Source organism: Patagioenas fasciata, chromosome 5, assembly GCF_037038585.1.
Source record: "Patagioenas fasciata isolate bPatFas1 chromosome 5, bPatFas1.hap1, whole genome shotgun sequence".
In the NCBI taxonomy this organism is placed as follows: Eukaryota; Metazoa; Chordata; class Aves; order Columbiformes; family Columbidae; genus Patagioenas; species Patagioenas fasciata.
In genome coordinates, this window is record NC_092524.1 from 46,409,680 (window position 1) to 46,434,387 (window position 24,708).

Below are 24,708 nucleotides of genomic sequence, written 5' to 3' on the forward strand. Positions count from 1 at the left end.
ATTAACAGGAATGCTAGATTTATATTTCAACATTTGTCTGTCTTAAAGTTCTTATGTGGCTTCTGATGCCCATAGGCTTTGTGTGCCAGGATCCAGGCCAGCGATCAAGCCGGGCAATTTGTCATTCATCTGAATCTGTCAAGAGAAATCCGTACCAGAAGCTGCAGGTAAGTGACTTCTACAAGCCAAAGCTGAGGGGGATAGCAGGAAAGTTACTCTCATTTAGTTTGGCTCACAGGTGAGAGATCCAGTGAGTGAGTGAGGTTATCTGGATTTCTAGAGTAACTACAGAAGAGACTCGGGATGCACCTGGGCTATGGGCTGTTTAGGCACTTTTGATCTGTTGTGGGTAACAAGCTTCCAGAACCCTGGAGCTTTATGAATGTCTCTAAGACCTCCTTCCAGGTGGAAAGAGCTTTTTGCTTTGGAAATTTAAGGCTTCTTTCCCATTCAGTCATGGAATCTCTCACTTCATTTCCTGTGGATCCTTGGATTGAGGCCTCACATGGCTTGCTGCGACTGTTCATTACTTTTTCTACTGAGAGAGTGCTTTGTTAGCACTGTAGTGCTGAGGGGCAGTTGCTCTGTCTCTTTTTGCCTGAGAGATGGTCCATAAATATCTGTTGATGTGGAGCACTCACAAAAGGCAGGAGGTCCCCTATGTCCTTTGGCATTTCAGCTGCATTTCTCCTCGGGCAAATAAGCAAACAGTGTATCCTGCCACTCGGCAGCTGGTGCATGTGCACCTGTGAGGGCCATGCAGCATGGCTGTGTAGCTCAAGTTCAAGTAGGAAATGAAAAGTCATTTTCATTTTGTGTCAGAGTATCAGTACACTGTTCATTTTGGTACAGGGAAGACTCACAGAAATTACAACATTTTGCATCTTGTAAAACTGGGGAATCTTGTGTCACTGGGAGAGTGGTGAATAGCTGTTAAGGTGACATTTGAGTATCTATACAATGCGTGGCTGAGTCCAAAGCTTCTAAGGCAAATTTAATAGATAGGATTTCATACAGATTCCTCTGACCATAAAGGTGCTCTTTGTGGCAGACAAAATATATGTCAGATAAATTAGGAGCCATTCCAGAAAAAGTAACGTTCTCTCATAGAGTAATGCGATCGGATCCTGATGATTTGATGTCCTTTATCTGAAAAAAAATGTGCAAGACAGTTGTGGAAAATGGACCTGTGGAGAAGCACTGAATTTTAAAGAGGCTTTAAATTTATAGATTTATTATGCTTAAAAAACCACAGATAGGTGTAAGGACAGAGCAGTGGTTATGAGGTGGGATTACATTATCTTTCCAATGATATAGTTTTATAGCATGTTTTTCTTAAGTACCTAAATGGAAATCCCATAGCTGAATAGGTGTATAGAGCTTTCCATGGCTCAGAAATGTTTTGCCCTGTTCTTTGCTGAGTGCATTTTATCTCAGATTGTTGGATTTCTGATACTTCTGTTCCCATTCACAGTTGCAAAGGGTACTTTGAACCGCTCTTGTTTTTCTTAGCTCCTTCGTGATGTCTTAAGTTTTGGTCGTTCACATAAGCCATCTTTAATGATTGTAAAAGTTGCTTCTTGGGAAACAAATGCTGATATTAGCATTCTTGTTGATGAGATAGTGACTCTGTTTTCCGAGTTTCACCGGACTGGACTGCAAATTACTTGTGCAATTTCTTTCATTTGACTCTCTGAGCATTTCTCCCTCTAGGGAAATGAACAATTCAGCTGCTTCCTTTGTAATGTATTGTTGATTTGGGTTGGAGCTCTTTCAAATAATTGTAGGCAATAAAGGGACCTCAACTTAATTTTTATAGACCAGCTGTAGAGAACTTGGCAGTAGTAGGGCTAAAAATTATAAATAGGTCTCCTGAGAATCCTTTCTTACATCATTTACCCTCTTTGGCATTGGAGAGGAGGGAGACAGCCTGAATACCAACCAAGGCAAGAAAAATCTGAGCTCCTATGATAATAGTTTTCTTTTGAACCTACCCCAGTCGTTAAACTGGTCTTGCTTGTAGACCAGATGCCAGATAAGTAATACAGGGTACTTTTTGACATTCTGCTGACATTTCTGTACTTGTTTTGGAATGTTAAATAGCATCTTGTTTCTCTACAAGAACTGGAATTTTGTTGAGATACTTGAAATGGCTTCTGTAATGTCAAGATATTTAGTTCTCTTTTTTTTTATGGTATACCCTCTGTTGTGTGAACAGTTTTACTTGACAGCATCTGCTTCTCCTTAATACATAGCTATTAAATATTTCCCTCTGGGTAGCTCTTATCTTACAAAAATATCAGTTCTGATCATGAGAGTTGAGTTCATTCATCCATTTTGCAGAGCTCTTTTCTGTGTGCTTTTGAAAACTATTTGTATGCCCAGATGCATTCTGCCCAGTTGAGCACATCTGAGGTTAGGATCAGTGCTGCATTTGGAATGGGAACATTTGTGGAGGATGAGAGGAAGATCTGAACTGAGATGATGGAAGCTGTTAGCTATATCTCTGGACTTCAGTTGCGCCCTTTTGCTTTGGGGTACTCACCACTCCTCTGCAGCTTGGGCAGGGATGATGCTGTCTTGGAGAACGCAAGGTTTTTATTTTCTTTTTGCATCTCTTGCAGCGTCCTGGGTCTCTGCAGTTACAAACAGCAAACACCAGATTGGTAAGTACCCTTCAGCTCCCTTCACCAATACAAGGGATGGAATTTCAAATGTTATCCTGCACAATACTTTTGGCAGAATTGGTTCCAAAATATATTTTGCAGCAAAGTAGGCTGGTGGCAGAGGGAAGTCAACAAGAAAAGAGGAGGTAGGTAGGTACTGGCACATGTTTCCATGTGGCAAGAGCAAAGGTTGAAAAAACCATATCAGTTCTGACATCTTAAAAACAGGTTAAGTGAGGAATGGTGAGAGTCAAGGTCAGTTGGGTCAAATCCCTCAAAGTTTTTAAGCCTACAAGTATTTCTGAACTGCGTTTTGAAGAAAATGCATGTAGATGTTTAAAGATAAAGCTGTCATTCTGGTCATCAAATGATGAAGACAGTGGCAGCACAGTGTTCTGGATTGTGTAGGTCATTGAAAAGGAAAGTGCAAAACAAAGGAAGAGCTGGTGCAAGCAGCAGCAAATGGGAATGTCACACCAGAAGGGAGGAAGAGGAATTTTTGTCTTGTGTACTATAGGGGATGGAGTAAGTCTGAATGAAAAGAATAGCACAGAGGAATCTGTATGAAAAAAATTCAAGTGGCTGTGTAAGAGAAGTAATTATTTTCTGTGCAACAGTCATTTCAAGGAATCTGCAAAAATCTGAGAGTAAACTGGGTCAAAATAGGTACAGAGATTAGAAGGATTTCTTAAAGACAACAGAAAAATGTAGAACTATTGTTATCATAAGTCAGAGTTATCCACCTTTCTAAATGTCGTATTTGGCATTCTTCTTGCGAGCCATATGGACAAATCAATGTTAGTTTACAATTCTAAGCACCTGGCTCTGTGGGGACACCATAGGCATTATTTTGCTGCTGGGCTTCTTGCATGAATGTAATAGCGATGACTCTCATTTTCTCAGCAGGAAGGAAGGGTAGGACAGATGGAATCATCTTGAGAACCTAATTCATTCTACGTGCCACCGTTTATGTTGTTCTGTGTGAGTTTAGCTGGGGCTAAGAGAAAAGACTCATTGAATAATGAGGTTTCATAGAGAATAGGAAGGACCTTTGTGCCAACTGCTGTCAGTGCTTAATATAATCGGAATCATGATGTGGGAACCAGAGATGCTTGCAGAATTTGGAGATAAAAGAAAGCGGTTGGATTTATCTATAATTTTAAAGATAAGCTGGGTCAAAGAGGAATCAATATCTTCATGGAGCTGGAAACATTTCTGTGCAACAGCCAGGGAGAATTGTCAGTGAAACACTGACAAAAAGTATCTGTGCAAGAAGTTCAGTGAAGTTAAGAGTTTTTCTCTAGCATGTTGACAGCAGTGTAGTTTGTTCTCAGGAGGCAGAGCTGCCAATACATAGGCATATATTTTCTATTTGTAATCAATGAAATAATCCCCATTGTGCTGTGATAATGGAGATGATTATTTCCTTCTGATAGGATCCAGTGATAGGATGAAAATTTCTGTAATATTCTCTTTGAGGAGCTGTTCTCACATGATGATTGTTATGACAGTGTCAGGAAATGGTTTTTAAGAGGTGGTTACCTAGCAGGAGATTTTAGAGGAAGTGATGAAGCAAAGTTGTTGAGCTGTGCTTTTGAAATGGCAGAAAGCTTAAGAAGAAAGACTAAAAGCCTTTCAACCTAATGCCTTCCACAGCATCAAGCAAACTTGTTTGACTACTGATGTTTTTATTTCTTCTTCAAATGCTTGTGTCTCCTACCTTCTCATCCAGATTACGTTATTTTATCTTGTTTTACTTAATGAGTTTTCATTAGGCTTAACAAAATGCTTCAGCTGGCACCTGCTATTTCTGTTTTCTCATTGGATCTTTCTGTGCCAGTCACTGCAGTGTAACCCATTGTAGTGCAGTGCCTGTTGCTTTTGCATTTGCTTCATCTGCAGATTCTGAATAGCTGCTTGCAATTTCTGATGAAACAGAATGGAAGTAAACTCCAGTAGTCCTTACAAATTAAGATACAACCTGATCTTGCCATGAGTTTTACTTATATCTGAGCAGTCCAGGATGTTCCCCTGGGCTTATCCAGCTGACAGTTTCTGTCATATTTTTCTTTTCTTCCTAGATCAAAAAGGCTCTCTGTGCATTCTCTGTTCAGTATAGTGTTAAAAGAAAATTTGAATTTTGTATAAAGGCATGAGACCAGCTAGACTCTTAACAGTATTTTTGCAGAGATAATTTGCCTGAACTGGGTCTAAGACCAGCTAAAATGTACTTGAGAACATGAGACTGTCTGCAAATTATTTATTTTCTTATTTTTAGAATTTGCATATGTATGCAAATTTGCATGATGTATCTACATACGTGTACAAGAGCTGTCTGTTAAGCGCAAGAAGCAAGTTAAGTTCCAGCAGAATAGTAACAAAAGAATAAAAGGTGGTGAACTGAATTTTTCACTTTTTCCCCTCAACTTTACCTCATTGGTGAATTACAGTTCTGTTCCAGCGTAGCAACACAACTGGAAGAGAGAATCATGGTTCTGGTAGCACTGGGGTGTGAATCCAAGTGTATTTGGGACCTATGAGTGTGAATGCTGGCTCTAGTGCTGCTTAGGTGAGGATTTTTCTGTATAAAATTCTGCCTTTGGTGCTTTTGGGTATGTCTCATGTTTTTCCGGAAAGGACCAGGGGTGTAAATACTGGCACCAGTGCCTGAATTGTGAGTCTTGCTGTGCTAAAACCTCGGAATGCGAATACTCACACTTGATGCCCTCTGTGGTGTGAACTCTTCAGCAGCTGCAGTGTGGAATTGTGAATTCTGGCTGTAGTACTCTGGAGTGTAGATTCTGCTGGGAATGGGGTCCTGGAATTTGAATGGAACTTTTTTTTTTTTTTTAAAAAAGTAAGTTGAGAGAGGAAAAAAGAAAAATCTGGATTCACACTGTCTCTACAGCGTACCCGTCCTCTGTCTGCCAGTGATGCTGAAATTAAAAACCCAATGCCCTCAGGCAGGGAAAAAGCAGCAGGAAAGCAAGGGAGCTCTGTGCTAGGTCTCTCCATGGAGGAGGTAAGTAGGTTATTAAATATCTTTTATTTACCTTGGCTTTCATGCAATATGTGGGGTTATTTGCTCAGCAAAGAGCACATGCATGCATATGAAAAACGTGACAGAAGTAGTATAATTTTTGAAATGGAAATGCTGAATTTTGCTGCTGGTACTGCCTTTGCCCTCAGTCATGTGCTTCATGCATATGTGCTTCAAGCAGTGATAGACTCCTTCAGAATTTAAACACAAGATAAAATTGCTTGGGATATCATATGTACTCAGCCCGCTTCCAGGACTGCAGTAATCGTGGTGTCCTTTGAAACCCAGAGATTTTTCTAAGGTTCATTTTTCATTGTATCTATTTTGCTGGCTATATTTCTTTTTTTCGTCTTTTTATTCCAAGGTTAAAGTTCTTCGTCGAGTGCGAGAGGAAAATGAACGGAGAGGAGGCTTCATCCGAATATTCCCTACCCCATTAACATGGGACCTTTATGGGTGAGGAAAAGATCCAATAGGATGGCTTAGTGTTGCACTGATGCTCTGTGTTGAGGGCTATTCTGTGTTAAGTATATGTATATCAACCAGTTTAGCAATCAGAAAGATACATATTGAGGGTTTTGGTAGAGTTTACTTTGGTGCTGAGGATGTTGTTTTCTCATCCCTGGTTTTAACTGCTTCTTTGCCTAGCTGCACCTCATGAAGGCTATCAAGCATTGTCTCTGGTGCTTTTCTGTCAGTATAAAAATGTCTTCACTTCAGATAATCCATTGCTGCTATCTGCTTTTACATCCTGGAGCTACATGTACTGTGTATGCTGTCATTAGGCCATAAACACAATATAGAACTCATCCTGTGAGTGATACTATATTATGCTTCTCTATTTTTTTTTTTCCAGTCTGTAATGTTTCTTTGTGTCTCTTGCCTCACCAGGAACTTCAGCTGAGAAGTGATAGCTCTCCTCCTTTCCTCTTTTCTGTTATGGTACAGCAAGCATACTGTCTCAATCCATTTCTGGGATGTTTTTTATAGAACATTTATTTCTGCACTATGCTGCATTTCATTGTGTTGATATATCCTGTATTTTGTTTTTCTAGATCCTTTTTAGAGCACAGGACATCAATGAACTACATGCTGGCTACACGTCTGTTTCAGGACAGGTAGAAAGCTTTTCTGTTTGGGAAGGAGGCAAAGGGCATGAACAGCATGAGAAGGATTGATTCCTCCCTTATCCAATGTTACAAACACCAGTCCTTGATTTACAGGGGTGGCAACAGTTGTGTCTCTTCTCTAGTGTGTCAGTGATTGAGAAGGTTTCTCAGATTTTTACATGTTGCCTTTCTGAATCCAAGGGCAAAAAGGACAATACACAAAAGGCATGGGCACAGTTAGAGTAAAAAGATGAGTATAAACGTGAAAAACCTTCAAGCACCAGGGTTCTCTATGGAGGGATTATAGATGGTCCTTGCTTACCTTTTATTTCAAATTTTAAGTCACATTAGAGCTTGTCCTCATGCAAAGTAAACACTGACATTTACTCCAGAGGTTTAGTATCCCTTTCTCTTTGGCCTATGCAGTCATGATTTGATACCTTTTTCTGGGTTGTGCTTGTGTGCAAATCATTTTGTACTACTAGCTGAACTTTTATTGAGAGCTGTGTGCAGTGTCTTTCACTGTGTGTTTAACATCCTTCCTTCTCAACTGTTCTTCTTATCCTAATGTAAGATTCACCATAAAGTAACTACAGAGTAAGGATAAGGTTGATGGCTGAGGTGACAGAAGCTCTTCCTACATCAACACTGTATGATTTTTTTTTTCTGCTGTGTACTTTGATGGGTGTGTCTAGAGGGTAGCTCCAAATGCCGCTCCAATTTAAGCCAGATAGATGGGAGCATCAGTTGTAGAACAGCTGCTCAGATTTCCTCTTTTGAAACCTTTTTTTTTTTTTTTTCTCCTTTAAGATAAAACTCGCAAGGAATTTTGTAAATTTGGCCTTTTCATTGTACATGTGAAAGACTTCAGAGGCTTTTTAATCCAATAAGTGATTCAGAATGGAAGGTAATTTTTGCCATTTTTCCCTTTTTAGGGGCAAGATGAAAAGAGACTTCATCACTGAGAAATCCCGGTAAATGGCTTTTTTTGGTAGGATTTAATCTAAATTTAGATATCCACAGCTTCGTCTTCCAAGTCCTGGGCCAACACCTTTTCTAGCCAAAATCCATCGAACTAATTTTAGAAAAATACAGTAAGCAAAGAGTATCGTGGCCTATGGAGGGCTTAAGTTTTGTTGGACTGGACTTTAAAATTGCTTCTATTGGGCTTCCTTCTTTGGCATTCCTACCATATTGATAAACCTCATCTCACTGAGCTATCTCAAAAGATTCTGTAATGCATGAGGGTTTTGGACTTTGTATGCCCATATATTCATTTTGCTAGATCTAAAAGATAAATGGAGCAACAGGAGTTTTCTGTGCATGTTCCCACTTATATCATAAAGAGTACTTTGCCTGATCTCTGTGCACTGGCAGAAAGTTGTTCTGTTTGTCTCCCTTAAGGAATCTGACAGGGTTCCTTCTCCCTTGGTTCAGGCAGAACTTGTAAAAAGGTTGTCATTTTTCACTTAAGTTATGTTGAAATTCTTATCTCTGACTGAACAATAAAGAACAAGCTATCTACATAAAATATTCAGAAGACTGGATCAGGTCCATGTGCTCTCTTCCCACTCAACTCTATTGTTTTGAACTCTTGCAATTCAGTTTTCCCTATTAATTGTGCCTTGAGCTGCTGCATGATGGACAAATGCTGCTCGGTCATGAGCATGATAAGTGCATTTTGGGGCTTTGAGATATGATGTTCTGTAAAGTACTTGCAAGACTCCTTTCAAACTTTTGCAGGGCTTTTCATAGACTAAAGTTAGACTGATCGTAAATATTTCTTCCCTGTGTCAGAAAGAGTGTTTATTGAAGAAATTGAATCTACTAAGTCTCTTGTATGATCAGGAGAGAAGTATAAAGGGAGGCTGAGGATGTCTCTGTATTGTGTTTCCCAGAGCAGGCCTTAATGAAAGGCTGGAGATGAGACCAGAAGCTGTAGACTCTCATGTTCTCTTCTACGAGAGAAAACTTGTTTCGCTGGAGTTACGGAAGCGCCGTCGATGTCATGGCAAGGCCAGAGCAGCACGGACAAGATCATCAGGTATGCATGGCTAGGGTCTTAGATGAGCAGCTAATCACAAAAAAGCGAGCAAGGACTTTTTAATTTGAAATGTGTGTGAAAGGGGTTGTTCTGGCCTTTGTAGTCCCTAAAGGGATTCACGGGTTGAAGTTAATGGTTTTAATTTCGAGTGTTAATAGTTTTTACTTCATTTCCCTTCTGAGCTTTTTGCCTTCTTAGTGTCTAGAATTTCATTCTTATCATTCCACATCCCCACGTGTATGACTAAAGGTGATCAATATTTTTTGAAGATGAGCTAGTGGTTGCATTTTGGGTACAAGAATTCAACAGTATTCGTGCCTTTATAGTCCTCCAGCTTTACAGAGAAAGATGAAAACATGACCTTCCAGGATGGTTCTCCTACACAGCAGTGTGGAAAGAGAGAAATCCTTCTTATCCAAGCTGATGTGGGAAAAAACTTAAAAGGGTACAGAAATGAATGATCCTCACAAGTGCCTGTTCCTGAAGTCATTATCTAAACTTTTTCTAGTAGCTGTATGATACTGCCTGCAGTGGGAGATACTGTATGTTATAAAATGATTTTTTGGTGCTATGTTAAGATATATGATCTTTATTGGCAAATATGGTAATTTATGTTTCATATCCTTGTTTTTTTCTGACACACAAAAATACAAAAAATGAGTATATATGTCAAGTATGAGTGTATATATGTCAATATATATGTAAGAATTAGGATAAAATATAGGAAAATGCCTTTTCCCATTTGTGAACTCAAGATAAGGATCTTGGTCTGTCTTCTCTGATATTGAGGAACTCAGCTGTCTCAACTGTTTGATACACAAGCAGAAAGAATAATAAAGAGCAGCAGTACTTAAGATGCTGTTCTAAAATGGTGGTGTTCTATCCTTCTAGCAGAAAAGAGTTTAGAAATTAACCAACAGGTATCAATAGCAGGACAGTCTTCCCCACTTGTTTTTTTGTAACCAGCATAGGTGATTTCTGTTCTCCTGCAGGGACATCAGAACCAACAAAGCTGTCCGTCAAGTCAGGCACAGAAGACGAAGAGGAAGAGGGGGTGGATGAAGATAAAGATGAAGAGCTAGATAGAAATGTTGGCACTCCTTTGGATGCCCAGGTGAAAAGCAAGCCAGAGCTCTCTGACTTGGTGAATACTACCTGTAAGGAGAAGTTGCCAAAAAAACTTGACAAGAAAACTGGAGATGGAGGAGAACTGTTTCTTCAAAAACCAGACTCAGAATCTCCGTTTAACTTGCTGCATATTCTTCAACAGCATGGAAACCTGAGGTGAGAGATTTCTACATATTGCCCTGAGTTTTGACCAGCATCTAATATTGGTTAAAATGTGGAGGATGTACACTTAGTGTCACATCGTGAATGAGTATGAGGAAATAAGAGGACCCTAGAGAAAGGGGCCTAGATTTTTGTCTGATTGTGGCTGCCTTAACAACTGGTTGGCACAGAGGGGAGATTATTACACAGACTGACAGTTTACCTGAATGCCCAACCTGTTGTATCAGTACAAAGCGTAAGCCATGGTTTCAGTTGCTATTCTTTAAGCTGGTGATATAAGCTATTCTTTAGTCTACTCGGGCTTCTGAAATGCCTTTCTATCTTAATGCAGGATGCCTGCAATCGAATTCTAAAATTCATCTTTTCATTCTTCACATTTCCAGATAGGTGGGTATAAATGTATGTTAAACTATCCAAGAAAAGTTAGTAGGAATACCACAGTGCTGCTGCTTCATAAAATTAGTTTTCTCATTTTTGTACTTTTATTTTGGTGTTAAATTTTTACCTCTACCACTGATCTCTGCTCGAGATCATCACCTCCTGAGCAAGACAAGAGGTCATTTGAGAATGACAAGTTACTGAAACATCTCATTGACTGCTGTTGAGTATGACAGTGTGGAGCAGAGTATGCTCTGATGCAGGCTCTGTTGCTTGAAGAAAAAAAAAAAAAAAAAAAAGAGGTACCGCAGGAGATTGTCTAAAATAACCCCAACCAGGGTCCTACTAGGTGTTTAGAAGCTTGATCCTCCCCTTAAATGTGCATAGTAAAACTGTCTATTTGCAGATGGACGGACAGGAAGGGCAAAAAGGAAGTGTGATCATGTATATTTGTGTAGGAGGATCTTACATCTTCTAGATAAGGAGCATTACGCGTTCTGTGAAAAATGTCCAAAGGTAGAGAAAATAATTGTTACTTGTTGCTTTCTTAGTTTAGTTTCTGAAAGGGTTTATGAATTCTCAAATGGATTTGGGGATTGTTCTAAAGTCTTCTTGCGGGAAGGACATTTGCTGTTATGACAGGAAAATACTGAAACCTGTTTTGAGGATAAACATAGCAATGCTGTCATGTACTTATATATAGAACTAACTCCTTCCAAGAACATAAGCTTTGTCTGGTGTTCCTGGCAGAACCTTACTCAGCACCCAGTAGCGTTGGGATTCCCCACAGAAGTGTGTAAGGCTTGTGGTGACCTCATGCTTCAGGATTGTGCTGGGCTTGGCCCCATTTGATCTGTCATTGATGAAAGCTTTGCTAGTGGGGTCAACAGGCAGAAGAGCTGAAGTAATGAAATTTTCATCCAAAAGAAAGCAGACTTGTTCCAGTCACTTTCTGTAAGTGGCAGGACTTTTCTCTCTCTCCTTTTGTCAACTTGATGAGGCAATTCTCTGCCTTCCACACATTGGGTGTTGCTGGTGAAGAGATGACACTTGAATGAAACATGTTGCCCCAACTGTACCATTTCCAGGGAAGTAAAAAAGGGAGTTACTTGTTCCTACATTTAAGGCCTCAGGTTTCAATATTCCACACACTGGAGGAGAGGCAGTGTTATACAAGGACCTTCTTCAGTTTCCCTTTTTTTAGTCACAGAAGTACCAAGTGCAGGTAAAGAATTGTATTGCTGTGCTGATATATTGATAATGGAGGGTCCTTAGTTCCTACCAGCACAAATCTTGAACTCCTGTTCATGAGATGTTTGGGTTACAGCTAAAAAAACCCTGCAACCCTAGAGAGCCCTCAGGGGAAAGCCTTTTCTGATAGATGGTGGCCTGATGTATAGAGTATTATTTCTTAGTCAGGATTCAGAGTGTTATCCTGATGTTCCACAGATGTGGGAAGAGAAGGTAGGTGTGGTGACTAGCAGCATCCAGAGCTCAGAGGTTTTACAAGGCCTGCTGTGCATTCTGGAGTTCACTGGAAGACAGGAATTGTAACCAGGTGTTTTTGTCATGTTTCAGTCACTGCAGTATTGGTACAGCTATCCACAGAGGATGTTAGTTCAACACTCCTGTGAACTCAGCATTTGCTTAGCCCCTCTTTGCCTGTCATGGTCTTCCAGAAGCATCAAAAACTAATGATTAAGCAGATGCATGGATACATTTAGTGTATTTTATTTAAATTCATATTTCAATTCTTATCTAAATTGATGCATTGATCTCTGAGTGCTACTATGTACACTGTAAGAGTGTTCATGAAATCTACAGACATATAAAATTGGAAGACTAAATTTCTGGACTGACTTATTAAAAAGTTTTCAGGGACTCATGTACATGGAGTCATGAGGACCATATGCGTATCAGAATATTCCTAAGAAGCAGAGAACAAGTAGAAAAAAAAATGGTGAGGTCCCTCAGGAGTCAGTCTGAGGCTGGTTTTAATAATCAATTCAAGAATGACACAAAATATAGAAATGTACTAATGAAATTTGCTGATGGAAAAGACCTGGGAGTTATTGAAATTAGAAAATAGTAGTATAGTAAACATGGGAAGAGCTGGATGACCTTGAGGATAGGAATACTATAACTAGGGTGAAATTCAGTAGCACAAAGTACATTCCTTTAAGAACTAATCCTTTACAGCAGAAATTCTATCAGCTGGGTGTTCATCAACTGGAAATTAATTATAAGGAAAAATATCTTGCGTGCTTGTTGATCACAGGAGATTTGTGAAGCTCTAGTTCATGCATGCATGAAAATGCCAAATGTGGTCTAGGGTTTATCACGAGATACTTCTGGGATGTCATTGCATTATTGTATACAGTTGCTATCACTCATGTTCATGGAAGCTAAATTGTGACTGCAACAGGTGGAGATGAGCTGTTAGTCTCATCCTGTCACCAGTATGGTTGCTTTGTTAGAAGACACTGGAAGATGTAGGTAGTTCACCCTAATAAAATTAAAACTATGAAAGGATGTAATTGCTGTTAATAAATGAATTGAAGGTAGGAGACCCATCAAGAATGGGATTACTTAAGATACAGGATGATGTTGGGAAAAGAAAAAGCAAATATAAACTGCTCATGAGTCAAGCTAGGCTGGGTAGTAAAAGAATCCTTCTAGTTATTAGAACAGTAAGTTCTGGAATAATATTCCAGGAGAGTAATGGGTTGAAAACTCTAGTTTGTTTTAAGGTGAAACTTGGTAGTTTTATAGAAAATATTAGGCCAATGCCTGTGATGGAAGGGGAATCTGTCACTGACACTAAAGCCTGTCTGCTTCTGCATCCTTATGAAAGGGAGAAATCATGCTTGGCAATTCAAGGGACAGCTTGTAGCAACTATGGGGAAAAAATAGGAGGAATAGTGGAGGCTGGGAGAGCAGAATGTTGGAGGAAAAGGTTTAGGCCAAGATTGCAATGAACAGAATTAGGCAAAGCTTTCAGCAATTTCACTCGCAGCAGATGCACATGCTAAAGTGATGACTATTGTGAGGGAATAAGAGGCAATGTGTCCCTCCCAGTCCTCTCCTCAGTTCATGCTCACAGCTTCCCAACATACTCAGCCAGTTGCACAGTAGATTTTGCTGATGTTCTTTCATTCTTAAGTGCTGCCTTGCTTAATGAAATTTGGCGTGTCCTCAGGCCAGCAGAGGAAGAGCTCACTTTCATAGATAAAATTATTTCATTTCCAATGCGAATTGCAGGGCCTTTGTTATAACTCTGACGCTAGTACCAAGCTCTTTATTTATTTTATGGTCTGTTGTTGTGGTGTGCAAATTGCTTGTGAAGACAGAGGCCCAAGAGAGCCTAGAATTTGGTTTAAAAATACACAGTTTTGCTGATGTTCATATTATTGTCTTTTGGAGGAGAGGAGCTAAGGCTTTGCAAAGGCAAGAAGAGCATTCCATTTTTAGAGATGATGTTAGAGAGCATCTGCTGCCTTTTGTATCTTCTGCAAGATGTACCCCATCTTGGCAAACTGAAGGTCTCCTTGAAAATACTGGTGGAGCGAAGGGGTCCTCCTTCCCTTGGGCTTCAACATTTGTGCATCTAGGAGGTCCTTGCTGGCTGTACTTTTGTCCATAAACTGTGCCTGGCTGCTGTAACTCTTCCCATTGCTATTCTGAAGAAAGCTGACTGATTCTTTTGGTCCACAGCAAAGTGCAAGCTCGCAGGGCGTTCTCTGCCTATCTACAGCATGTTCAGACGCGACTGATGAAGGAGGCTGGTGACCAGATCCAGAATCCTGCCTGGGTTGCCAAAGAGGATGAGCAAATGGTAAGAAGCTTTATGTTGGCCAGACTGAGAAGCCATGCTGACATCCACCTTGGTAATTTTGAGGTCAGTTCCCATCCTTGGAAGAACTGAAGTTCAACTGAGATTATAGTTGTCTGTCTTTGGTTGGACTTGATGATCTTAAGGGTCTTTTCCAACAAAAATTATTCCGTGATCTTTGTCCAGCTACCAGTGCTATATTTTTAATATACAGACGAGGTTGGACTGCTGACTGACATCTGAGCTGCTATAAGAGTAGACAGCTCTTCATGACCAGAGTGTGGTTGACATTCAAGCTGCTCAGATCTTTCACTGGTTCTCCTTAACTGATCTCTGAGCTTACCTGCTTTTGAGTTCTTATGTCTAAGATTCTTTAAGATTACTTGGCTGTAACCAGTTTCTACTGCATTAAACAAAGCATTTATCTGCTCAAATAGAGCAGGTACGCAGTTAAGCTTTTTCTCCTGTGTACAGTTTTACTCCTTGCAGGCATCTGGTTTAGGAATCTTGCTTGCATTCTAGATAGGGGGAAAAAAAGTGAAAGCCACTGAGGAGAGAAAATTAATTTCTAGCATAGGTGTTGAATTTTTGTGATGAATTTTTCTAGGCAGTATTTTAAGGCCCTATGTTTGATGTATATACATTTTCAAAGGGTGCAGCAAGCCCAGATCCCTTCACAATCCTTCCTAAAAGAGCTTTGTGCAGTAGGCTCTTGAGCTTTCTGCAAATCCAAATGTGTTCTTGCTGAATGCATGTTGCAGGGAAACAGCCAGTGTAGTTCAGAGATAAAATTGTGTGTCGAGAATAATCAGTCGACTCAGTGGAAAATGTTACCCTTGCTCTTTCCAAGTATAAATTAAAACTGGCTTTTTGAGAGTCACTTTGTCTGCTGTACTGTGAAAAACAATGTTTAAAATAACAGATCAAACCAGCCTGGAGTAATGGCAGTGAGAGGCGAGCTGTGAAATCCAATAGTTTGGCTGTGAGGCTGCTCATTTGTGCATTAGCAGAGCTCCTAACCAAAAGCAAATCAGAGGGGAGACAGAAGAGGGTTCAAAACACCCACAGGATGCAACTCGCCTTAGGATTTGCCTTGCCATACGTTTTCCCCACCAGAAGTCAAATAGACATGGTGGGGGATTGGAATTACATGGCTGTAGATGTAGTCATCTGTTGCTGTGGAGAGGCTGCGGCAACAGGATCCATATATGAAAAGTGATGAAATGGAACTACATCACCATAGCGGAGATATCTGGCCAGGATAACATTCCCTGTGATAGTGTTGAGAGGACTTTACACTAGTATGCCTCACCACAGGCCTTCTTTAACACATTACAGGTTGGTTTTTGGAAGTGTTCTCCTAAGGTATCGGACTTGACAGGTTATTCTGTGTTGTTACTGCTTTTTGCTGCCTTTTTTTTTTGTCTTCACCTGCCATGCTTTTCAGACAAACACTCTTCAGGTGTTCCCAGTTCTGACCCACCTCAGGCAAGGCTCACCATCATTCTTCTCCCCCCAACTTGGATTTGTAGGGCTACATTTAAAATGCACGTAGCAGAATGCTTTTGTTTGCCAGTTATCTGTTCATTTTCTCAAGACAGTCTGTTTAGTTCTTGCCAGCCGTTAGCTGCCGTAGTACCTCTGTTCTCTTCTCCCCACGTCTCGCAGCTGGTCCATTGTTAACTCCATCTCTCTTGCTTGCAGGAGCTTGTGGTACGCTTTCTGAAGCGAGCTGCTAGCAATCTTCAGCAGTCTTTGAGGATGCTGCTCCCCAGCCGTCATTTAGGACTAAATGATCGTCGTCGTATCCTGGCTCAGCAGCTGGGCGAGTTCATAATCTGGTATAACAAGGTGACTAATTATTTCTCCGTTCTTCTTTTGGTAACTTTTTTCATTTCTGTTTGCTTCTTCTAAAGTATCTCCTGCTGGCTGCTGTTTTAAAGGGTCTGTTGCGTAGTTTGCGTGGTCTGTTTACAATTGCGCGTCCAGTAGTTGTAGCTTGTCAGCTCAAATTATCAGACAACAGTATTACTACATATACATACAGTCCAGTAATCATGTGCATAAACTTTAAAAGACATGTTGAAATGAAGTGGGATTTAACTGGCAGTTTGCTGCTTCTTTGGCTTGTCTTTGATTCTAATGCCTTGTAATGCCTCTTCCCATTTCTCCCTATTTTTATGACACTTCTCTAGAGATTTTTTTTTTATACAGAACCGTATGGAGTATGTATTTTACTATTTGTATGGTACAGCGAGGCACTGCTACCTCTCTGTAGTATGGGACTCTGCATCCTTGGTGATAAGGAAAAGCAGGTCCTAATTTAAATAATTTCCACCTCTTTAGATGCAGAAGATACTGCTCTTAGCATAATGGTTTCATGCTAATGCTTGTTTTGTAAGAACAATTTCCACTTTCCTTTACCCCCTGGCATTTCTTTAGTGTTAGAACTGGAGTGGTTCAAATTTTGCTTTCAGAGGCGGCTGTGCACAGAGGCCTCCAAACTCCTACTCATTAGCAGAGGATGTTCTCTTACGCTACCTTGTCAGAACTGACATCTGGTAACTTGATCTGTCAAACTGAGGGCTGGTATTGAACTAAATCTGTTCCAGGGAGTGCCTTCTGTGCCTAATGCTCACTGAATTACTATGTTAGGAGTAACCACAAAACACTCGGGTGGCTCTGTGGTTAGTGAAGAATGCAGCTGCTTTGGATATAATTTCCACTCAAATTATATTCAAACCATCAGAATTTTCTGCTAACTCTCAAGTAAATTCACAAAATAAAGCTGTGTAACTGGTAATAAACCAGTGCATAAACATATTTTCTCAGTTAAAACAAGTGAGAACAGATCACTTGAGATTTTAGGATGTACGTGTTTACGCCATCGAGAGACTCTATGAGGTTTTTTGGTGTCTGATTCCAACATATAGACTTCTTTCACCGACTTGTAACTTCAGATTTAGTAGAGGCTTCGTGCTAGCTGTTATGTATTGTCTTCTGTAATGACACACAAGAAAAAAATACCGCCTTCAGCAAACGAGGTGAAACATACAGCACGTTGTCCAGACTTCTACTTAAGTAGTGAAGGGTAGAAACGTGTTGCGGAGTGGCCGTTCCCTCCTGTTGAATTGTCTTCCTTTCATCCTGGGAATGCTTGGAGTACCAGTAGGAAGCAATGAAGTGGAGGTCAAATCTGGTCAGGTAAAGCTTGTGTGCTGGTATTGGTATTTCAGACACACCTATAGAGTTTTTTTTAATTAGCAAAAATGTTTGTATCAATACAGCCCCTAGTGTCAACAAGTTCTACTGATACAAAATAAGTCATTTATGTCTGAGGACCTGTTCCTATTCTCACACACAAAGGCTTACAGTCTTTTATTTCAGTATATTTTAGTATATAAATGCATATTTGCCACAAACTGTATTGCTTTACTTTCTTTGCTTTTGCTAAAGCAGTATGTTTTTGGTATGTAGATAAGCCCTTGGCAGTTTTCTGCTTGACAACAGAAATTAACTCAAGAGTAGAGCTCCTAGTTTACAGTAGGAAACGTGGGTGCCTTCGGCAGACCTCCTTGATTGAGTTTCTTTAAGATAATTTTGTATTTTTGTCCACCTTTCTTCCTGAATAGCTACTGCTGGGACAGATGCTTAAATAAAAGCTATTTTGAGGAATTCTCTATTTCTGATAAAAACAGAAAAAGTTGAAATGGGACCTAGTATCTGTAAAGATTTTTTTTTTTTTTTTTTCCCTCCCCTCCCTACTTCCTTCTGTCCCAGCAAAGAGTGTATTTGGAGGAGCAGCACAAATTTGTAAAGACTAAATCTCTTCTCAGCAAATCAGTGACAGTAATTTTATGCCAGGTGGAGGAATGAGGAGTTCAGTGTATCCTTAGCATGCTGTGTCTGGGGCTCACTATATTTATCCACTCTATTGCACTTAGTGAAATACCTATAATTTGACTCTTTGGAGTTGATATTCTTTTTTCTTAGCTCCCATGAAATTGTCTTTTGTGTTCTCTGAGTTGTAGCTATGCCATGGAACATAAAGTAACTACATAGAGACACTTCCTCATATTGCTTATTAACAGGAGACAGAGCAGATGGTTCAGAAGCAATCAAAGAAGAAACAAGAGGAGGAGGAGGAGGGAGTGAATCCTGAAGGTTTCCAGAAATTTATTACAGGAGCAAGGTAGGAATGGATCTTATTTCCTTTGTTAAAGGATCTCCCAGCTCTGAAGGTGATGGAATTGTCCTGAAGATAATCTAATTGATCTAAAGGCCTCTTGATACCTTTATTGACCATAGCTGCTGCTCTTGCTGGGTGACAGAGAAGTTGTCTTTTCTCTTTTCTTCCTTCCAGCAGCCAAACACTTGGAAGCATCTGCATCTGGCGCATAGAGAAGGACGTACAGTAGATGTTTTGACCGTTGTGTAGATTTCCAAAGTACAGCAGTGGTTGCCCTGGTTTGTGTAAATTTCAAACTGATGCTGGTGAACGAAATGTCTTCTTTCCTGGGATGCTAGAGTCAAGGTGGCAGTACTTTGGAAGGAGAATGAAACTATAGCTGCTGCTCAGATGGCCTTGAGCTGCTGTGGTTGAACAGGTGTTTTGCCTCTGGTTCTCAAGTTTCTGCTCTCCAGAAACCAATGTCATGCTTGCTGCCTCTCTTCAGGAACTCCCCAGGTCTGACCTTCCTAAGATGAGGAGGGAGTTAAACTCCCTGTCTTCATCCAAGCTGCTTATTTGGCTTGCTAAGGCAGTTCAGTGCAAGCAGTTATTTTCAGAATGAAAAGACAGCATTTTCTAACTGCGCATGCTCTGAAATTTTTCTGCCTTAAACTTACAACAGTCTGGTAGGAACTGTATTTTGAAAATAGGTAAGTAGTCTTTATGGCCTGTAGCACTGTATGAAAAACAATGGTATTATAGCTGTCTGGCTATGGAGAGGTCTGAAATTATTCAGTGAACTGGAATACTGGAATTCTGTCCTCAAAGTCTCAGATTCTTGAGCAAGAAACCAAATACCTTTTGACGCCTTTATTTGACTCATATATGACATGCCTATATGGGCAAGGACCCCTTTCAATATCTGGGCAGATAGAGGTCACCTTCACTAGTAATGCCCTTCTCTTTTCTCTGGGAAGGTTGACAGTCACTGCTGCTTTTTCATGATCATTTACAAAACTGTTCTTTCTTTTTCTCTGTGTTGATAACACTCTTATTGACTGATAAGAAGCAGGTGATAGCTGAGGCTTCTTAACTAAGTTCAGGAGGCTTTACAATCTCTTCTGATGTTACATTGTCATGAAAACAATGACCTTTACAATTTGCTAATATAATTGATGAAGTCAATACTGGAACAGATTTACAGACTTCAAGAAAAATCTCACTGTTTTTCAGATAGTTGTATAGAAGAATGATACTCAAGATGTCTGACTGCCATGTACCTTAGCATCTACTGCTGTCACTAGAAATGCAAATTACATGGGCCCACAGCATGCTTGTGGTTCTCTGACATCTCTGGCTGCTAAAATGTCTGTTGCCTCCTCGAGCAGGTCATTTTGCTTTTTGCTGGAAATGCTAAGAGCTGTCTGTTTGGGGCCAAACTGCATACTCTCCTGTTTCCATGTTATTGGCTACCATGCCATCCTGGCCTGATGCGTAGTCTAGGCTGGGGCTGGAGATTTTTTTACTGAATCACCTGCCGAAGTGATAAAGAACAGCAAAAACCAGTTTGCCAATGATCAGACAATTTCTAGTGATGATCTTTATGCTTCTTAAGAAGTACCAGATAATGTTTGAAAACCCTGATATCTGACACTACTTTGTGCTGTGCTTAAAGCTTAAATCAGTGAGCTAGTCATTTGGAGCCAAGCAAAGGAGACAGATCTCCACTTTGCATGTGTGTTCTGCAGTACAGTGAATGCAGCACTGGAGAAAATGGATAACAAATGTTGCCACTTAATAATTGGGATTGTTTCATTGACTCTGATGTCACATGGATGGCTTTGGGTTTAGTTAAACATATCCTACAGCCATTGCTCCTAAACATCCTCAGTGCAATGTAAAAGTATATACTTATGTTGGTAAATTTACTTAAAAGCTTAAAGCACCTTTTCACCCAAAATTTTTCATTCTCTACACCTCTGTTCTCATTTGTTTGGGAGAAAAGGTGAACTTTGCAGCATGCACTGAAGGTGCAAGCTCCAGTGGGATCAGCTTTAGACATTGGTTTTACCAAAGCTCAGGCTAGCTAAGACAAATACAAATTTGATATGTAAGGGACATTTTGAAGGACTATAACTGCTTTGACTATGCAAATTTGTATTCGTGTAGTAGGTTTTCTTGTAGTGTTCCTGACAGTATACTTCTTGCTTTTGGTGTTTGCTCTGCCATATATCCACTCACTGATCCTGAGGCAACACCAAAAAGCAAAAAGAAAGCATATGGGATTATCAGATACCAAAACAATTAGAATTACAGCTTGCACAAGCTCTAATATGAATGGCCAAGTAACTGATACTGTTTTGGGACCATGAGATGATTAGGACATAGAATCACAGAATGGTTGGGGTTGGAAGGGACCCCTGGAGATAATCTAGTCCAACCCACCTGCTAAAGCAGGTGCACCTAGATTGTGCAGGGATGTGTCCAGGCAGGTTTTGAATGTCTCCAGAGGAGGAGACTCCACAACCTCTCTGGGCAGCCTGTTCCAGTGCTCTGGCACCCTCAAAGTAAAGAAGTTTCTCCTCATACTCAGATGGAACCTACTGTGTTTCAGTCTGTGCCTGTTGCCTGTCATCCTATCGTTGGCACCACTGAAAGGAGTCTGGTCCCATCCTCTTGACATCCACCCTTAAGATATTTATAAACATTGATGAGATTCCCCTCTCCTCCTTCTCTTCTCCAGGCTGAACAGACCCAGCTCTCTGTCTCTCCGTATAAGAACGGTGTTCTAGGCCCCTAATCATCGTCATAGTCCTCTGCTGCACTCCTTCCAGTAATTCCTTGTCCTTTTTCAACTGGGGAGCCCAGAACTGGACGCAGGACTCCAGATGTGGCCTCACCAGGGCAGAGTAGAGGGGGAGGAGAACCTCCCTTGGCCTGCTGGTCACACTTTTTTCCCAATGCGTCCCGGGATATCATTGACTTTCTTGATCACAAGGGCTCATTGTGGACTCATGGTCAACCTGTTGTAGGCCAGAACTCCCAAATCCTTCTCTGCCATGCTGTTTTCCAGAAGGTCCACTCCTAACCTGTACTGGTGCCTGGGGTTATTCCTCCCCACGTGCAGGACCCTACACTTACCCTTGTTGAACTTTATTAGGTTCTTCTCTGCCCAGTCCTCCAGCCTGTCCAGGTCTCACTGAATGGCAGCACAGCCTTCTGCTGTGTCAACCCTTCCTCCCAGTTTGGTATCATCAGCAAACTAGCTGTGGGTGCACTCCGTCTCTGCATGCAGGTCATTGATGAACAGGTTGAACAAGACTGCACCTAACACTGACCCCTGGGGAGCCCCACTAACTACAGACCTCCAACCAGACTCTTCACTATTGATCACAACCTTCTGAGCTCTGCCATCCAGCCAGTTCATGATCCATCTCACTGTGCGTTTATCCAGCCTGCACGTCCTGAGCTTGCCTATGAGGATGTTGTGAGAGATGTTGTCAAAAGCCTTGCTGAAGTCAAGGTAGACAGCATCCTTATTGGGGCAATTAAACTCTCTTCTTGTAAAGAAAATGAGAAACGTGTTCAAATTTTATGAGATTCACAAAATATTGACTGCTCTGTTTGTTTGTCCTGCAGTTTTGGCTAATTAACAAGCTCTTCCCTTCTCTTTCCTCTTCTCTTCCCACTGCTGAATTGAAACTACTGATGATGACTCTCAAATGCAGACTGAGCTGATTTCTCTGAACAAGATAGCTGCCTGTTCTAGAGAATACCTGGGGAAGATTCACAAATGTAGCTGTGAACTGAATCTCTCCTGTTGAGCTGATCTCAGAAATATGTTTGGACTTTTCACTTCCTCTTTATTTATCCTGGGAAGACTCCTAAATGCCTTGGACTTTCTACTGCATAAAAAAATGGCATTTCAGTGGGAATCTCAGGTTTAACCAAGGCATGTTTATTTCCTTCTGTTCTTACCCTACAGAACTGAGCAAAACATTAGCTTGCCTGGCCTCTCCTTTTTTTCCTTCAGTCTCTCTATCGTTTCTTGTCTTTGATTGTTACATGAACTGAGAAAAGCTTAGAATCCTCACGCATGTCCATTCTTATTTGTTATTGTAGTGAAAATGACCTGGTGAAAGTGCTGACGTTTTACACACGCAAAAATAAGTCAGCAAGTGTCTTCCTAGGAACAAACTCCACAAGCACAAAACCCAGCAACACCAGTAAGCAGTTAGAGAAACAGCCTCAAGGGGGTAAGTGTTGCAGTTCTGAGATGATGATGCCCGGGCAAATCCAGTTTAACTTTAGTCTATGGAAAGAGAATAACCCTCTCCAGAATGTTATTCAGCTTTCTTGGGTTTTCATTATAAATATATATATATATGCATGTATATATGTAGACTAGTGTAACCGCACTCCTGCTACCCTTGCCTGAAATGAAATAGAATGAATCTGGAGTAGCATTCATAAGGAACTAGATAAGGTGTCTCATGACTAAAGATGAGTGTGCAAACTGAAGGCACTGAGATTTGAAATGAACAGAGAATCCCAAAATCAAAATAAGGGATGAGAGAAATCCAGGCACTTTAAATTGTGCTGCCTACAGTGAGCCTACCCATTGGAGGGCAGACTCCATATACTTGAGCCTAATTAAGTGTTCCATGAAAGAAAGTGCCATGCCAGCCATACATATCTAGTAGTCCATGCTACTGTACGTGACAGCACAATTGTGATCAATAGAGTTGCATGGTCTACAGTAAACATTAGCAAGAAAGTGCATTGTAACAAGGTTTAAATGTTGCAGTCCTGTTCTAATGATGTCACAGTTTACATTGATCTAATTCCTAACTCCTTGATTTGGTTATAGAGCAACTTGAGATGGTGAAAAAAATAAAAGGTGATCAGCCCAAAAGTTCAGTTGTGGATCTGCCTGCAGAAGGAGCATTAAAAGGCTATAAACCCAAAGAAGTTAAATCAACCTGTAAGTGAGCTGGCTTAAATCATCACCAAGAAAAAATACTGAATGCAAATACTGTTTTTAATACTGTTTATACAAAGGTTGTAACCTTTGAATTCAAATTGAGGGATTCAAATGCCCAATTTTGGGGAAGGTTCTACAGGTTTTTCTTTTAAACCCAAGATAAGATACTGTAGAGTGAGCAGTATGAAAGAATTAGCTGCTCTTCTGTGGGGGAAGCTCTTGAAAGAGGATGCTCATCATGTAGAGGCTCTTCTTGTCTTTGCTGGTAGATGAGGTCATTTTGACTTCAGTGTGTCTGAGTAGAGACGTCTTTGGTGTACTGATATTGTCTGAAGGACCTGAAAGCACCTTTTTCTCAGTGTGCTCATTATCTTTGTGTAGTTTCAGAAGGACCCACCTTCTCCTTAAATGCTGAAGTGAAATTACGTCAATGTGACCCTCCTAGTGCTCCTTCGTCTGTTTCTGGTGCCACGTTGCAGAGAAGTACCAGTTCCTGGATACCAGCTCAGTCTGCGGCCTCTGAAAATTCTCAATTGCCTGGTCACCATTCATTGCCAGCTCCTCCAGTTGGTCCCAGGCTGATTCAGTCCCAATCTGTGCCGCCCTCCTTGCAGAGTACAGCTCCTGACAACTCTTCGACTTTCACAAACCCAGTGTCCAGTGGGGCTTCTGGCTTTACAGGGTTACATCATTGTCATTCTGGTAGCTACACCATTGGCCCATTCTCGTCTTTTCAGAGAGCTGCTCAGGTCTACAGCCAAAGATTGTCCCGACCATCCTCTGCAAAAGTAGGTGAGTGTTCTGGGATGCATAATAACCTGTTAGTTTGGTATAGAATTGTATAATTTTTGATCTGGACTAGGTACAAATTTTACACTTCTATTATTATGAGTCTTGTTGAATGGTGCCAAATTTTTCATGGAAAGGATGAGTACAGGAAGCAGGCCTTGTTTAACAAAGATGCCCTTTTATTGAACAGGTAATCATAGAATCATTTAGGTTGGAAAAGACCATTAAGATGCATTGAGTCCAACTATTAACCACTGCCAAGTCCACCACTAAACCATGCCCCTAAGCACTGTCTCTACATATCTTTTAAATACCTCCAGAGATGGTGACTCAACCACTTCCCTGGGCACCCTGCTCCAATGCCTGACAACCCTTTTGGTGAAGAAATTTTTCCTAATATTCCAT

At 40.7% G+C, this 24,708-nt stretch overlaps 1 protein-coding gene across 16 annotated transcripts in view; it reads left to right on the forward strand.

Annotated features, from left to right (window-relative positions):
• TTLL5 (tubulin tyrosine ligase like 5) overlaps nt 1-24,708 on the forward strand; it is a 135,540-nt gene that overhangs the window by 37,901 nt on the left and 72,931 nt on the right. For 14 of the 16 annotated variants that reach the window (XM_071809449.1, XM_071809448.1, XM_065839130.2 and 11 more), the window contains 14 exons: nt 76-167; nt 2,625-2,666; nt 5,575-5,688; nt 6,071-6,162; nt 6,762-6,824; nt 7,751-7,789; nt 8,714-8,859; nt 9,852-10,143; nt 14,242-14,362; nt 16,064-16,210; nt 18,451-18,551; nt 22,653-22,786; nt 23,401-23,514; nt 23,896-24,306. In XM_071809449.1, coding sequence (XP_071665550.1) covers nt 76-167; nt 2,625-2,666; nt 5,575-5,688; nt 6,071-6,162; nt 6,762-6,824; nt 7,751-7,789; nt 8,714-8,859; nt 9,852-10,143; nt 14,242-14,362; nt 16,064-16,210; nt 18,451-18,551; nt 22,653-22,786; nt 23,401-23,514; nt 23,896-24,306 — 1,908 coding nt within the window. The remainder of the gene's footprint in view (nt 1-75; nt 168-2,624; nt 2,667-5,574; nt 5,689-6,070; nt 6,163-6,761; nt 6,825-7,750; nt 7,790-8,713; nt 8,860-9,851; nt 10,144-14,241; nt 14,363-16,063; nt 16,211-18,450; nt 18,552-22,652; nt 22,787-23,400; nt 23,515-23,895; nt 24,307-24,708) is intronic. The other 2 variants (XM_071809457.1, XM_071809453.1) reach the window with 2 other exon arrangements.